This window comes from Leiobunum rupestre, chromosome 6 (genome assembly GCF_980474605.1).
Source record: "Leiobunum rupestre chromosome 6, qqLeiRupe1.1.hap1, whole genome shotgun sequence".
NCBI classification, from domain to species: Eukaryota; Metazoa; Arthropoda; class Arachnida; order Opiliones; family Sclerosomatidae; genus Leiobunum; species Leiobunum rupestre.
The window spans coordinates 42,174,613-42,190,268 of record NC_143389.1 but is presented as its reverse complement, the minus strand read 5'-3'; the positions used below and the strand labels follow the sequence as shown (position 1 = coordinate 42,190,268).

The 15,656-nt window shown below is 34.9% G+C and overlaps 1 protein-coding gene across 2 annotated transcripts; it reads left to right on the top strand.

The window, feature by feature from the left end:
• Positions 1-2,640: 2,640 nt before the first annotated feature.
• On the top strand, positions 2,641-15,641 carry LOC149941016 (phospholipid-transporting ATPase ABCA3-like). Of its 2 annotated transcripts, XR_016481335.1 has the most exons (28): positions 2,641-2,733; positions 2,829-2,959; positions 3,081-3,185; positions 3,247-3,492; positions 3,562-3,786; positions 3,853-3,938; positions 4,002-4,166; positions 5,955-6,192; positions 6,675-6,866; positions 6,932-7,113; positions 7,182-7,322; positions 8,929-9,013; positions 9,526-9,570; positions 9,630-9,784; positions 9,842-10,208; positions 10,277-10,526; positions 10,592-10,674; positions 10,749-11,624; positions 11,699-11,824; positions 11,888-12,133; positions 12,199-12,253; positions 12,320-12,590; positions 12,672-12,769; positions 12,844-12,970; positions 13,046-13,233; positions 13,289-13,685; positions 13,993-15,399; positions 15,562-15,641. XR_016481335.1 is itself a non-coding variant. In XM_090178849.1 (27 exons), exons 3-27 carry the CDS (start codon positions 3,110-3,112, stop codon positions 14,161-14,163), a joined length of 5,091 nt encoding a protein of 1,696 aa, XP_090034975.1. In that variant the 5' UTR covers positions 2,641-2,733; positions 2,829-2,959; positions 3,081-3,109; the 3' UTR covers positions 14,164-15,402. The 2 variants fall into 2 exon arrangements, 1 of the variants encoding a protein (XP_090034975.1); XM_090178849.1 differs by lacking the exon at positions 15,562-15,641 and having other exon boundaries at positions 13,993-15,402.
• Positions 15,642-15,656: the final 15 nt, after the last annotated feature.

Below are 15,656 nucleotides of genomic sequence, written 5' to 3'. Positions count from 1 at the left end.
CGTGCAGGCTGTACGTCTACAAGGCTACAAGTAGTGTTCGTACGGGGACCCCGAGCTCGACCCCGAAAGTCTTTTGTCCCCGACCGCGACTGTCGCAAACCAAGGAGTTATACGAAATCCTTTCGCAAACTAAGTCGGAGTTTTCCATTTTTCGGGGTTAAGTTTTCGTCAAAGACTATACGCTTCGCTTACTAGACAGGCGTGTTCCTAGGAAAAACCTGTTAACACCTCTGTAGCACTGTAAAAGCTGGGTTAGCATTTGGATCCGCGGCTATAGAGGCGCCAACTCAAGCTAGGGGACGATGGAGCCACAATTGGTATGCAAGTTGAGCCATAGAACACGCCTGTCTAGTTAGCGAAGCGTATATATAGTCTTTGGTGTTTATAGAGGCTAGGAGGATTCAAGTAAACCGAGTTTTCATATTCCTAGATAGAGGTCTACGCGCCCGTTTCCCTCTAGCGTTTTTCGAGGCCCTTCAGAGTGCGCCGCGCTTTCAACGTATGACCAGAAATAACAATTAAGTATGACACTGATCGACTTAGTCATCGGCGTATGACCAGAAGTAATAAGTTTGACACTTAACGCAACAAATAAGTGTGATCAGAAGTAACAAATAAGTATGTGAAACCAGTGGCGTCGCTAAGGGGGGGGAGGGGGTGGTCCGCCCCGGGTGACACCCGTTTGGGCGTGATTTGGGGGTGACACCCGACCGTGAAAACACAAACTATAGAGACTAGTAAGTAGCCCACCATGATATCCGCCCCGGGTGTCACCCATGCTAGCTACGCCACTGTGTGAAACTGATCGAACTAGTCTTTGTCGTATAACCCGAAAAAATAAGTGTGACACTCAACGGCTGACTAGTAGTAACAAATAAGTGTGATCAGAAGTAAAAAATAAGAGTGACACTGATCGAAGGAATCTTCGATGCTTTCAAAGTATGACTAGAAGTAACAAATAAGCGTAAATACAATTATGTGTGACCGTGGATATATATTGGTTGTGATACCGGCGTTGCAGATTGCTGTGGATAGCTCAAACAAACTTAACACATTAGAAGTATTCTGACCGTCGTACGTCTTGTTAAGTTTTAGTTTCATAATTGCCGTTGTTTCGGGCTCTCTCAGTCTCAGCTAAGGAGTGTGGAGTAAGTCCATGGGATTGGGTATACGAAAGACATTGAAGAGCCAAACACTGAGGCTACTGAGTAAACACTAACTAAACACATTTTGGTTATTTCAATTTGTTTATGGCTAAACGTTTAGAGTAAGGCTTACTTATTTTAAAATATAAAATCATTAAAATGATGTTAAATACAGTTAAAATCATATTATGTCACTCGAGGTGACTCGACTCCCTTATCCTGTCATCCATCATCCATGTATAAAAATCTTGCATGTAAAATACAAAAAAAAAAACATTATAGACCTCTATTTTAATATCTACCTATCTTATCTATTATTACTATTACTAATAGCAAAAGTAGCATAAGACCTTAAAGTGTGTCAGCTGTACCAAGGATCCTATATAGGATCCTTGGCTGTACCTTCACGCCTATTAAATTTTCTAGTGAGACCTAGTCACACTATAGACTACATAACCTACTAGTTGGAATAGTACTAGCAACTTTCTATTTAGTCTATAGTCTGGGTCTTATGCTACTTTTGCTAATAGTCCCTAATATCAGAGTCTGGCTTACACAAGATACACTATCTAATCTAAACCAGTAAAATTGGGGTATTTTTATAATTTTTCTATTCATAATAAATACAAAGAATTTTCCATCCCCGACCCCGACCTTGCTAGTGTAGTATCGAGTAAACCTCATACCTGGAACAGGCGAATTAAACGTTTTAGGGTAAAAATTGTACACTTTTAGTCCGAGAACCCGCGAAACGAAATTACCTACTAGTGGTTTCTTTTCACAGGTTTTGGATTTCGGAGTAGGGTGAAAAGAGCATGGGCCAATAAGTTCCGAGGTAGCGCCTATGATCTAGCTTCTTTTATCAAATTAGAGGAAAATACCTAAATCTGAATGTCGTAATTGCCCTTTGTTACAATGGAGGAAACACAATTCAGCGTGAAATTATTATTAAATGCAAATTTTAACCTTGTATTCCTTCTACTTCATTCATCATAACCCTTTAATACGTGTAATTGCGTAACAATATCCGTGGTTCTGCGGTAGAACACTCACCTGTCGTTCAAGGGGGCTCGGGTTCGAATCCCGGCCGTTTAAAAAAAGAGGGCGCTTTTGGAAAAACGTTTTCCCTGATTCTAAGAAACTGCGTACGCAGTGATAACCCTTTGCCCCGAAATTGCGAACGCATTCGCAGGCCTGACAGACTGACCCACAGACAGACACGGTGGTTGTATAACCCCTCCTAGGGTACAAAGTCCCCTCGGAGAGGTAAAAAACAGTTATTACGCCACTGGTAGTTAAACTCTGATATATATATTTTCTATGGGGCAGAGTAATTCTCATCCCCGGAACAGGCAAATAAAACGTGTTAGAGTAAAAAGAGTACACTTTAAGTCCGAGTACAGGCAAAAAGAAACTACATATTGCGTAGTGGTGTAACCATAGAGGACTACCCTCTATGTTGTAACTTCGTGGAGCAAGAGTGGGAATTATAGTTTCCGCCCTAGAATCATAAGTGACAAGTCGGTGGATGTACGCCTACCAAACGCAACGTTATGCAAGCAGCTACGTAATTACAATTACAAGCACAGTAAGCAATCACGGGACGAGTCATCGTCAGTTAGGAAAAGATTTCCTTTATCAATACTTTTATCTTATCTTATCTTATCTTTTACTGAATGCCAGATATTAGCTTCGCCAGTTGTCATTATCAAAGGCTTCGTCAAGGTAGATCGATAAGCAAATCCATATTTATATCTGGAGTTTTTGGAGATAGAAGAATCCCAAGGCCACAATTTATGGAAACGGGTCTTTAGGTTCATTTTAAAGCTTATCTTAGGTTAATTTGAGATATATTTTGTAAAAGAAAATAGCTGTTTTTTAAGTTAGCTGAATTTATTTAATTTAAATTATGAGGTTAAAGCTTTGTTGTTGTAGGTATCGGGCCAGACCCTTCAAACGGAAAGATGTATATTTTTCGACAACTTTTGCTTTTTATATGGAAAGGTGGTCTAATACGGAAACGTCATTTTATAATAACAGGTTGGTTTATTAAAAAACATTTATATGTGTTATGTTTAACAGTATTATGACTATTTCATAGGGTTTGAATTGTTGATTCCTTTGCTCTTGATTGTCCTTTTCACATACTTACGAACACTCGGTGGACAATCAAATAGGGAATACCAATCAGTGAACATTGACTCAAAATATCACAATGCCACTTTTTTTGTAGCAAAAGAGTTACAACCTATTGAAGAATCACCCGTTACTTTACTTCATGTTCCAAACACCACTCTGGCAGCAGAGTTTATCAGTAATGTAGCCGCAAAATCATTTCGTAGTAAACGTGAGAATCATGAATGAAACACGCACTTAATCTTTCAAATACAATAGCACTCAAATTTGTTTTCCCCAGTTTTAGTAGAATATAAAGGCTTTGATTCTGATAATGAAATGGCACTCTACTATATTTCTGAAACTGCGAAAGGATCTACTGCTCATTTTTATGGAATTGTGTTGAACAATGTAAAAAATGAACTTCCTGAATCGCTTGACTACCAAATACGTGTTACTCAAAGTCTTTATACTGGATCAAAGTATCCTCCAAGCTTTCTAAGTCAAGGCCCTAGTAGAATGGACGGTAATTTTCTGATTTTTGTGATAATGTGAAAATAGTATTCATATTTAATAAGGAAATCCTTCACAGGCTATGAGTACTCTGGTTTCTTATCATTGCAAAATGCCATTGACAAAACTTTTATTGAATATAAAACTAAAAAAGAACTGCAGAAGGTAAAAAAATTAAAAATCTTGTTTTAATTCTTCACCCCCACTTCAGTAATTTTATTTCTGCAGGAAACAAAACTCTTTCTTCAACGGTATCCGTATCCGGAATACATTGACATGACGTCCTTTATGAACTTTACTTCATTGATGCCATTATTCATAGTCTATGGACTTTGGATAATGATGTCAATTTTCGTAAAACGTATAATTGATGAAAAAACTAATCGAGCCAAAGTAAAAAAGTGATAAACATTGCATGGTGAATATCAACACACGCATCGCATGTCCAATTTTATATATATATATTAAGTAGGGATGCACCGATATATCGGCTAATTTTTCAAATATCGGTATCGGCCGATATTTCTGGTATTAGACATTTTCTAGTGTTTCTTTTTGATCGCTGTTGTAGGAAATAATTATTCGCGTCCAAAACGGTAAGGAATCATAAGTGGTTTTTACACTCCAAAAGCCTTAGATCATATCATTTTTTAACAGGTGGTTACGAGAGTAAACAAAAAAGCATAATATTGTGATAGGTAACTTTGTTAATATCGGCTGATATATCGGCTATCCTAGGCCGATAATATCGGCCGATATATATGGCCCGGATTAGTCGATATATCGGCTGTACCCATATCGGTGCATCCCTAATATTAAGGCTGGGCGAATAGCATTTTTAGCCTATCGAGACAAATATCGAATACCCAATAAATTTCTAATCGAATACCGAGACGAATAGTAGTTTTTGAACCAAATACCGAATAGTTAGGCTTAGTACAAATATTACCTTATCGAATATTCGTTGAATAATAGGCCCAAATATTCGTCAAATACTATACCGAATATTCGCCGAATACTATACCGAATATTGACCCAAATATTTGTTGAATAACAGATCTAATAGTCTAAATATTAAAAAACAGTTAATATCTAAATGGTAGAATTGTATCAGTTTAAACCATTGAGCATCCCAAAATAAAAAATATATTTTATTTTAAAATATCACTAGAGTACAAATCTTTGGTACTACAATATTGAAGTATATATCGGTATTAAATAAGAAAATCACATTTTAACTTTTTAGGGTAATTTTTTTTCGCCGAATATCTTCCGAACATTCGCCGAATATTTGCCGAATATCTTCCGAATATTTGCCGAATATCTTCCCGAATATTTAACGAATATTCGCCGAATATTTAACGAATAATAATTACCGAATAATACAAATGCTATTCGATATTCGATCAAATACCAAAAAAGGCGTGAAGCGAATATCGAGACGGTTATTCGTCTCGATATTCGATCGAATTATTCGGTTATTCGCCCAGCCTTAATATATATATATATATTTGGATACTTTAGATGATATTGAACATTCCTTTGTCAAAATATTTTGCGGAGGTATTAATTTTTGAAAATTAACCAAAATTCACGTTTTCTAACGTTACTTCTCTGTTTATAGTATAGTAAGGTACACGAAAATTTTCGTTTTGTGAAATATTGGGCGGGGACAAAGTATTTTCTAATTTTCTTAGTAACATGTCCTCTAAGTTACGAGGCTAAACGGCCCATAGTGATTAGTAAGAATGGGGTGTAGCTAATGTAATTTTATGATACTTTTTATGTGCTTTATCAAAATTTGCTGAGGGCACGCAGGCAGTTAAACAAAATTTTGCAAATGAGCTTCTGAATGTATAAAGTTTAACTAACATTTAATTTACGTAAGTTTAACCATTTCCGCAAATTATTTATTTATTTTATTGCATATTAATTTCTTTCAAGTCCATCTCGTATCCTACTTCATCTACAACAATTAAGCGGGCTGAATTTTGGTGAAAGGTAACGTTAGAAAACGTTAATTTTACAAAATTAATATCTCCGCAAATTTTCATTTCTGCAAAATAATTTCGTTAGAAGTATCAAAAAATATATAAAAAAAAAACTGACATGCATTGGTGTGTTGATATTTTGCCACTTTGCCTTATGATGGTTAATGTTTAAAAAGATAATTTATTTTAGGAACTGATGAGAATGATGGGATTAAACAATTTTGTTTATTTCTTTGGCGTGTTTCTAAACACTTATTTTTTGCTCTTCATCATTGCAAGCATTTCATGTATTTTGTTCAGCATAAGTTTTACAAAGGGAGGAGCAGTGCTTCATTATTCCAATGGCTTTATCTTTTTTCTACTTCTCAATCTCTACATGATCAGTGGTCTTGTCTTTTGCATGGCAATATCCACTTTCTTTAACAAAGGTTTGTTATTTTTTCCATTGATTAGTGTATTCATAAGGTAGTGTAGTCTTGTAATATTCATTGAAAGGAAGTTTATTGGTTCATTTAAAACTTAGAAAAAAAGTAAAGGTAAGGAGGAAGAAAACAATACATAAGATATCCTAAAAAGGACAAACCTTTTCTTCTTCCCGTGACTTAAAAAATTGTCTGTCATTACGGTATTAAGACCTAAGTGAGCAAAATTCACAGTTTTGACCCACTAGAAAGCCTTTCTCGATATGTAGTGCCAAATTTTTTAATTATTAGATCTACAATTGTTTGCCGAAATAGTTTTAAATTATCTGTCCTAATTATTATTTTTGAGAATGTTCCACATGCTATTGTTTCAACAGTTAGTGAAGTCAGTGGTGGTGACGCTGGTTTTATGTTAGCTCGCTTAATTTGTTAAAGTATTTTCAATGGTTTATTATAACGTCTTGTTATTATTATCCTTTTGTTTTTAGCTGTGTTGGGTGCCATTGTTACATCGGTTCTGTGGGTTGTGAGTCACTCAATACCCACAAATTTAATGGATCCTCTTGGCGATTCTGAACCATACTCGCAATTGAAACTGAGTGCCAAACTTGCCAGTGCATTGCTACCTAATTGCGCCTTACATTGGATTTGTAAAATCATAGGCAACTTTGAAGGGAGCCGTAAGATAAGGATCGAATGTTTAGTAAAGACTAGGAAATTAAATTTTTTTCCCTCGATTGTTTAGAGGTTGGTGCTTCGTGGAGCAATTTCAACAAAGGAAGCACTCCAGATGATGATTTGTCATTGGCAATGGTTGGAGGAATGATGTTAGTTTCCATAGTAATTTATTCTTTCATTACTTGGTATGTTGATAATGTGTGGCCATGGCAACCTGGTATACCCAAAAATGCTGCGTTTCTTTTTATGGTAGGTTTTGCTTTTAGCTATTTCCCATTTACAGACCATAGATGTGACCTTTAATTTTGCTTTTTTAGCCGAGTTATTGGTGTCCTACCAGATCCCGTATGAAGGGTTCATATAGCACTTCGTTTGATGAATATACCCACAATGAAAAATATTTTGAATCTGAACCCCAAGAGCAAGCTAAAGGAATAATTTTGAAATCATTATCAAAAGTGGGTATTCTTAAATTTCTCATTTCTTTATTTTGTTTAACATGTGTAATATCTAGGCATGTGCGAGCCTTGATTTTTGGGTTTCGAGTCAAGCTTTGAGTATTAAAAATTTCACTTTTCGAGTATCGAGCCAAGCTTTAAAATCTTACCGAGCTTTCGAGCTTTTAGGCATAGCTTAAAAAGAGGGTTTCAGTACTTGAATAATTACTAAGACCTAGCTTTATAAAGGGAGTTTTGAGCACTCCGTGATAGATTTAGCTTAAAAAGGCTTTGAATAATTGGGTTTATTAAGTAAAACATTTTTCAAAAATAAACTATATTTATTAATTACTATCAGAGCTTTTTCGTTTATTTGAAGCCATATTTGAGAAGTCTTAATTAATAACTGGCCATACAAGGGATTACAACAATAAAATAGTGGACTGATGAACCGCCAAAAAACTAACAATAAACAGCTAGGGCACTATACGTTATGTAACTTACGGTTTTAGTTTCGTTTTCTACATTTAAAATTGGTGACCAATCAGAAACAACTAGGACTTGTACGTCACCCAATAAGAAATCTTAAGGCCGGACTATAGATTTTTTTGTAGCTTTTCCCGTCATTTTTACAAGCTTGCGAGTAGTGCCTTTGTATGAATAATAGTTTCGAGTACTTGAAATTTAAGCCTATGCCTCGATTTGAGGCTCGAACCATTTTCGAACTTTTCAAAAAATGATTTTTGAGCTTCAAGCTGAGTACTCGGTTCGAAGCTTGATCGAGTACTCGAACAAAATTGAGTACTCGCACATGCCTAGTAATATTCCTTTTACCACAATGGTTAAGAACAATACACGTGTAATAATCTTTGTTTGCCTGGAAAAATAGATCCTGAAGCTAGTGTCATCTGAATTTATGATTTTTAAAACTTCTTCTTGAATGAGATTTTTGGACTTTTTTAGTGTTTATGCTCTGTACAAGACAGTTGGTATCTAATTTCTTTATTGAAAGCACCGTATAAGGTTCATTTTGCCCCTATTGTTTAGCATTTCAATCTTGAAAACATTTCAAAACCTTTTTTTTTGATGTAATACCTTTTGGTCATTTTTCATTCATTTCAAATGTGTGAGTCACAGCTTGTCAAAAGAATTTTAAAATTCAAACATGTAGTTATATAATTAGCTCTAAAGGAGATGTATTAGAAATTTATAGCGTTTTCCATTTGACAGCTTTCGAACGCTCTAGATCGCACTGATCAACATTTTATGTTCCATTTGCGTGCTCGGATCTGCTCCGACCAAGTTTCCATTTGCCGCTCTCTGGGGCTCCGAGATCGCCCAAAACCGATCTGCTTATTTTGACATATCAACGGAACAAGATCAATTCCTTTTAGATTTTTTGGCCAAATAGGCAGACCAAGACGCGAAAATTCAAATTACTGGCAGACGAAAAACAACAAAGCGCGGGAATATTTTAATGGAATGTTCCACTTGCGGTTTTACTCTAGTCGATTGGGGCGAGATCTATGACGTCCGAGACAGATTCAGAGCAAATGTTGAGCAATCAAATGGAAAACGCTATTAGATTTGGCTTGGTAAAATAATTTAATTATTTCCTTTCACTTAGGTGTTTGGTAGGGGTTCTCAAAGGAAAGTGGCTGTTGATTCAGTCTCACTAACTATGTACAAAGGACAAATAACTGTTTTATTAGGTAATTATTAACTTACGAGGAGTGTACCCGAGGTGTAAATCACCGATTTTGATGTAGACCTTGGGGTAACATGAATTTTCACGAAGGGAAAAGTTACGCTGGGCTTCCGTTTTGCTATGGCAACCGAAAATGTTTTTGACAACTTAAAATGAAAAAATCTACATTTAAAAAAGCATGGGATTTTCTCGGTTTCACCTTGTGAAAATTTTTGAAAACCCAAAAAAAAATTAAAATTAAAATTTCAACTAAAATGCTAAATTTGAACAATTTTAAGTGAAATTCATCAAGCAAGCCCCCCTGTGAAACCGAGAAAATCCCATGCTTTTTTAAATGTACATTTTTTCATTTTATGTTGTCAAAAACATTTTCGGTTGCAATAGCAAAACGGAAGCCCAGCGTAACTTTTCCCTTGGTGAAAATTCATGTTACCCCAAGGTCTACATACTCCCCGAGTTTCATCGAAATTGGTGATGCAATAAAATATTTTGTTTAAATTTTTTGTTTCAATGAAGGTCACAATGGTGCAGGAAAAACAACAACAATGAATGTCTTAACAGGTAAAGTATATATTGAAATAATGTTCAACATGCAGTGAGGTAACAGTTTAACGTTTCAGGACTTTATGTACCGACCTCTGGTACTGCTCTTATTGATGGATATGACATTTTGACGTCAACAAGACAGGCTCGAACAAGTCTGGGTTTATGTCCACAACACAATGTTCTTTATGATAACTTAACTGTTGAAGAACACCTGAAATTTTTTGCTGGGGTAAGAATTTTGAATAAACTAGGACATCACATTTTTTAATTATATTTAATTTTGCAGCTGAAAGGAATGTCATTCTCAGCAATGCCGAGTGAAATAACTTTGGTTCTTAATTTGCTAGACTTGATCTCAAAAAGAACTACTTTGTCTTCTGCATTGTCTGGTGGCATGAAGAGAAAACTCTCCTTAGGAATTGCAATTGTAGGTGGTTCGAAGGTATTGGTGCTCGATGAACCAACTTCTGGGATGGATCCTCAAGCGAGAAGAGCAGTTTGGGATCTGCTCCAAAGAATTCGTAACGAAAGGACTGTTTTGTTGACTACACACTACATGGAGGAAGCTGATGTTCTTGGTGACAGAATTGCTATTATGGCAGAGGGTAAAGTGCAATGTGCTGGTTCTCCTTTATTTTTGAAAAGAACCTTTGGTGAGTGTGGATTATTTGAACAAATGAGCCCTGACTACTTAAAAATTAAACTTTTTTCCACTTATAAGGAGCTGGATACAACTTGAAATTTGCAAAAGGAGATAATTTCCACACTGATGATTTGACAGACATCATAAAGAGACACGTCAACAATGCCATTCTAAACAGTGAAACTAACAGAGAGGCTTGTTACATTCTTCCATCAAATGATGCTGAACCCTTTGCGGATATGTTTGATGAAATTGAAAACCAAAAAGAGATATTAGGGTTTAATTCATTTGGATTGTCTATCACTACAATGGAGGATGTTTTCTTGAAGTATATCATTAGCATTGAATTTCCTTCGTAGAACTATGTTAATTTAAATGTTTTTATTCTGTCAGAGTTGGGCAGCTTTCGGAAAAAGCATTAGATAACAAAGTTGTAAAATCCAGTGAAGAAAATGCTAATTTATTGAATGATGCCCGTGAGTTAATGGCAGAAATGTGGTAATTATTTTAATAATGTTGTGATATATTAATCTTTTTACATAATTTAAAGGTGAAAGTATCATAATTGATAAACCACTCAGAGGAGCTGCGCTGTTTATGTCTCGTGTTAAAGGACTGTGGTTGAAACGTTTTCACGATGCTAAACGTTACAAAGCTTTCCTACTTTTTCAATTTCTTTTGCCAATTGCGACATCTGTTGCTTTGTTACTTAGCATGAAAGCGATCGCTGCGGCTTCTGGCATGGAATATCCTTCACTATCGTTGAATTTGAATAAAATCTTTGGCAGCACAAAAGCGTTTTATTCTGGCAATGAACAAAGTTTTGTGGATAAATACAGAAAAGTCTTGGAACAAAACAAAGCTAATGCCATGCTAAACGATGACCCCATGAAAGAAGTTTTAATAGCTGGAAACAACAAATTGATTGATTTCAAGCAAAATTACATGGTTTCTGGGGCCATAAATACTCTTCCTCAAGGAGGAGGTTTCAATTTAACCGCGCTCTACAATGGAGAACCCTTCCACGTCGCTGCTCTATCTATCAACTTAATGAACAATGCTTACTTGAAATTCCAAGCAGAAGATGATAGTAAATACATTTCTGTTACCAACCACCCATTTCCTTCAACTAGCTCCAGCTACAAATACAGAAGTGATGACATGGAAATTGCATTTCGGTTGATATATTGCGGTTTATTCCCCATAGCAATCAGTTTCTTATCAGCTAGTTTCGTATTGTTCCCAATTCATGAGAGAATCACCAAATCTAAACTAATTCAAAGAATGACTGGAATAAACGGATTTTTATTTTGGGGCATGCATTTTATTTGGGACTATGTAGTCTACTTGATTGCTGCTATATTTTTGCTGATTACATTTGCAGCAACGGATACAATCATTTATGGGAATGGCTCGGCTGCATTGGGTAAATTGAGTTATCTCAAGCCAAATTAATAGCTAATTTCAATTTGTATTTTAATTTTTTGGATTTCTTTGTAGGTACTCTGTTTTTATTACTCGCCTTGTATGGGTGGAGTGCTATACCTTTTAATTACATCTTGTCATTTAAATCTAAAAAGCCATCTTCAGGATTCATCTTTGCTTCTAGTATCACTTCTACTGCAGGTATGTAACCACCCCTAATACCGATTTTTACAATATTAATAGAGAAAATACCTTTATTTCTAGGCTTGATTTTAACAATGGCCATAACAATATACCGAATGGTTGACAAAACTCCTGATAGTGCTGACTCTTTAGCTTTCCTCTTCCGACTGGTACCAGACTTTTGCTTAACCTGGGGTGCGGCTAATGTTCACATAATTGGTCGTCAGAATGGATACTGCGCTTCTTTGGATCCTATTATCTTGAATTTTTTCTGCCCAGTTTGGCTGAAAAACGATCCTCGTAGCTTGGGTATTAAATGTTGCCCAAGTAAGTTTGAATTATTATAGTTATTTTATTGTTACTGTTTTAAAAGCTGCAATATTTAAAAATAGATGAATGTGGTAAAAACTACACCACACCATGCGATCGCCCTGTTCCTTATATAAGGTCTAGTTAAGTTAACTCATACATGATAGGTCAATTTGTTTTGAATTCTATTATCCCTTTTTGTAGCTGGGAACCCAATGCTACTGGTAGAGATATGCTCTTTATGGGCGTGACAGGATTTATTTACTTTGGCATCCTCTTCCTCTTGGAAACTAATTTTGTGAGAGTTTGGTATGCCTTCAAAACCAACATTCTGCCGAGACTAACAAAAACTGGCAGAAATCAAATGGCTTCCAACACTGTCATGGTACAACCAAGTTTAGGAGATTTCATTTCTGAAGATCCTGATGTATCCCAGGAAAGAAGTAGAGTTGAAACTGTATTCGAAACCCAACAGGTATTCTTAATATTAAATTATTAATTATTCATAAATTTCTTCTTTTGTTTATTTGAAGAATGAACTTTTGTACTTTTTTAGACACCTTCAGAAGCATTAGTTGTTATAAACCTTTCAAAATCTTTTGGAAATTTTCAAGCTGTGGATCACCTGACTTTCTCAGTACATAAAGATGAATGGTATAATTTTATTTAATTTAAAACTGTGACCCTAAAATAAACCAATGAAATTATTAATGTTGATAAATTTTTAGTTTTGGATTATTGGGAGTAAACGGTGCTGGTAAAACTACCACCTTTAGTATGCTAACTGGAGACTTGGTTATTGGAGAAGGAAATGCCTATATTGGAAATTATAATGTCCGTGATCATCGTAAAATAGTAAGTGTAAATATAGTATACCAATTCCAAATAGTAGGCAATACTTTTATAAGCTTAATTTTTTGTTACACACAGTTCCAAAATTCTTTGGGTTATTGCCCTCAATTTGACGCTTTGCTAGACAGAATGACTGCAACAGAGGCTCTTTATTTATTTGCTCGGCTAAGAGGAATGCCCGCTTCGGAAATAGAGCATTCTGTTTCAAAAATTATAAGCATGGTGGACTTGAAACCTCATGCTAACAAAATTGCCGAAAAATACAGGTAACTATTAAATTGTTTTAAGTTGATGGAGCTAAAAAATTTCTTTTTGTCCTAGTGGGGGAAATAGAAGAAAACTGTCTTTGGCCCTTGCCCTAATTGGAGGACCTTCTGTTGTTTTGTTGGATGAACCAACAGCAGGCGTAGATCCTGCAGCAAGACGGAAAATTTGGAACACTTTCACCGAAGTCCAAAATATTGGTGGAATGTCTTTTATTTTAACAACTCATAGCATGGAAGAGTGTGAAGCTCTTTGTGCCAGACTAGCCATTATGGTTAATGGTCGCTTTCGATGTTTGGGCTCTATTCAAGATTTAAAACATAAGTTTGGCCAAGGTTATACGTTGATTGTCAAACTGCAGAAGGAACAGTACACTTCCCCAGAGCATAGCAACGCCGTTGGACAACACCTTGAAAATATATTCGCCAACATGCATTTAAAAGATGAACATCAGGTCTGTATTTTATATTTAATATTAGTGTTGGCTGATATTGCAATTCAAACAATATCAATTTCAAGTTTGAACCGATACCAAACCGATTTAGTTCATATATTTTAACTAGATTAAAGATTAAAAGTTCAAGGTTAGCTACGCCACCTACCCCATATTTGAGAAAATAAGTTTTTAATAATTAAAAATATATCATGTGAAATGGATATCGGTGGTTTTCTCCTATTAATCGCATTTTGGTAATCAGTAAAATTGGTTTGGGCCCAACATTATTGAATATCAATAAACAAAATTTTTTATCTTTTATTAGGGTATATTGCACTACCATTTGCCTGACAATTCAGTTCCATGGAGCGTATTATTTCGAGAAATGGAAAAGACCAAAAAGATTTTCCAGCTGGAGGATTATCTCATCTCTGACACAACGTTGGAACAAATTTTTCTTGCATTCGCTCGCTCGCAGAGAGTAGTGGCAACCTAATATTATAGTTTTATAAATATGTATTTATGGTCTAGTTCAGTGGTTCCCAAACCTTATTCCTAGTGGAACCGTTTTCTGACTGAAAATATACAGGGTCTGAGGCATTTCCACTAGCTACGTGGGCAGTCCAGAAATTAGTGAATTGGGAGAGGGCTTCTGGAAGACTAGATAAGTAAAAATTTTTTGTAATTTCCTAACTTCAGGGAATGCCTTTTTCATAAATTAGTCTTTTTTGTAAGCCAGAAACACTCACATTTAATGTTTGGACTTTTATTTATAGATAAAAAGCTCAATTTGTGGGTTATTTGTCACTTTTAGATTTGATATAGAGTTTACCAGTTTTGAGGCAGTTGTATTTCGATGTGTTCATTCCGCATTTATTTTTTGAATAAAATTATTCGTACTAAAAGGCTCACAAAGAATATAGTTAAATTAAGGACTAAAAATGGAGAAACTTCCATCAAAAAAAATTTATGCACAAGATAGTGTTAATATATATATACACAGTTTGGGAACCACTAGTTTGAACAATCACAGTTTGTTGTTTCTCTATTTATATACTTGTTGATTCAGAATGAGCTTAAATTGGAACTGTGTAACGGACGTTGTTTAAGAAAAAGAAAGATTGTTATTTTTTTATATGATATTATTGGACCGCATTCTTATTTTATGTTCAAGTACCTAATTGTTAAAACTATATTTTACGCAAGAAAATACTATTAGAAAAATACCAAGATAGGGAAGTGTTTTTGATATACAACTACCCTGCTAAGACATTTTTCTCTAGTCGATCTGGTTTTAGTTATAAAATTGTGATATGTATTGGTACTTAAAAAAACTTTTATTTTTTTACTCTTGTGATAAAGTTTTTTTCTTTTTCTTTTTATAAAATGTGCCAATAATAATTATGGGGTGTTTAAAAAAGTGCCTCCTGTTTTGAAACTTTTAAAATTTTGCCGTAAAACTACTTTAATTTAAAATTTTGAGCATTTAGAAAAAGGTTGTGGTTAGATTTAAAGGTTGTGCATAAACCTTTTTGCACTTTTGCACTATTAAAAAGGCTATATATTTGAAGTTAAGGAAAACTAAATAATATAAATGTGTAATTTTATGGTTTTAGATTAATATTTCCATAAGTGTTTAAGCAGTGGAAACAAGCTTATTGCACATTTTGCATAAGCATAAAATTGACGTCCATTAAAATAAACTATTTTAAGGGAACTGTATTAATATCAAGTAAGTGTTTAAATTAATATTAGCTTTTCCGCGCTGATACTGTTGAAAAATCTAAATGAATCTGTTATAGGTTACTTGTACGTATTAATTAAAAGTATTACAATCAACGTTTTTATCGTTCAATAAAATAATGACCATGGCATCAAATGCGTTTTTTACTAGTTTTTTCCGCTCAACAGAAGAACACGTGATCAAAAACAGCCAATAAAAATTATTTATATTGAAAGAGTTCGCAATAGGCGAAATAGGTCTATTTT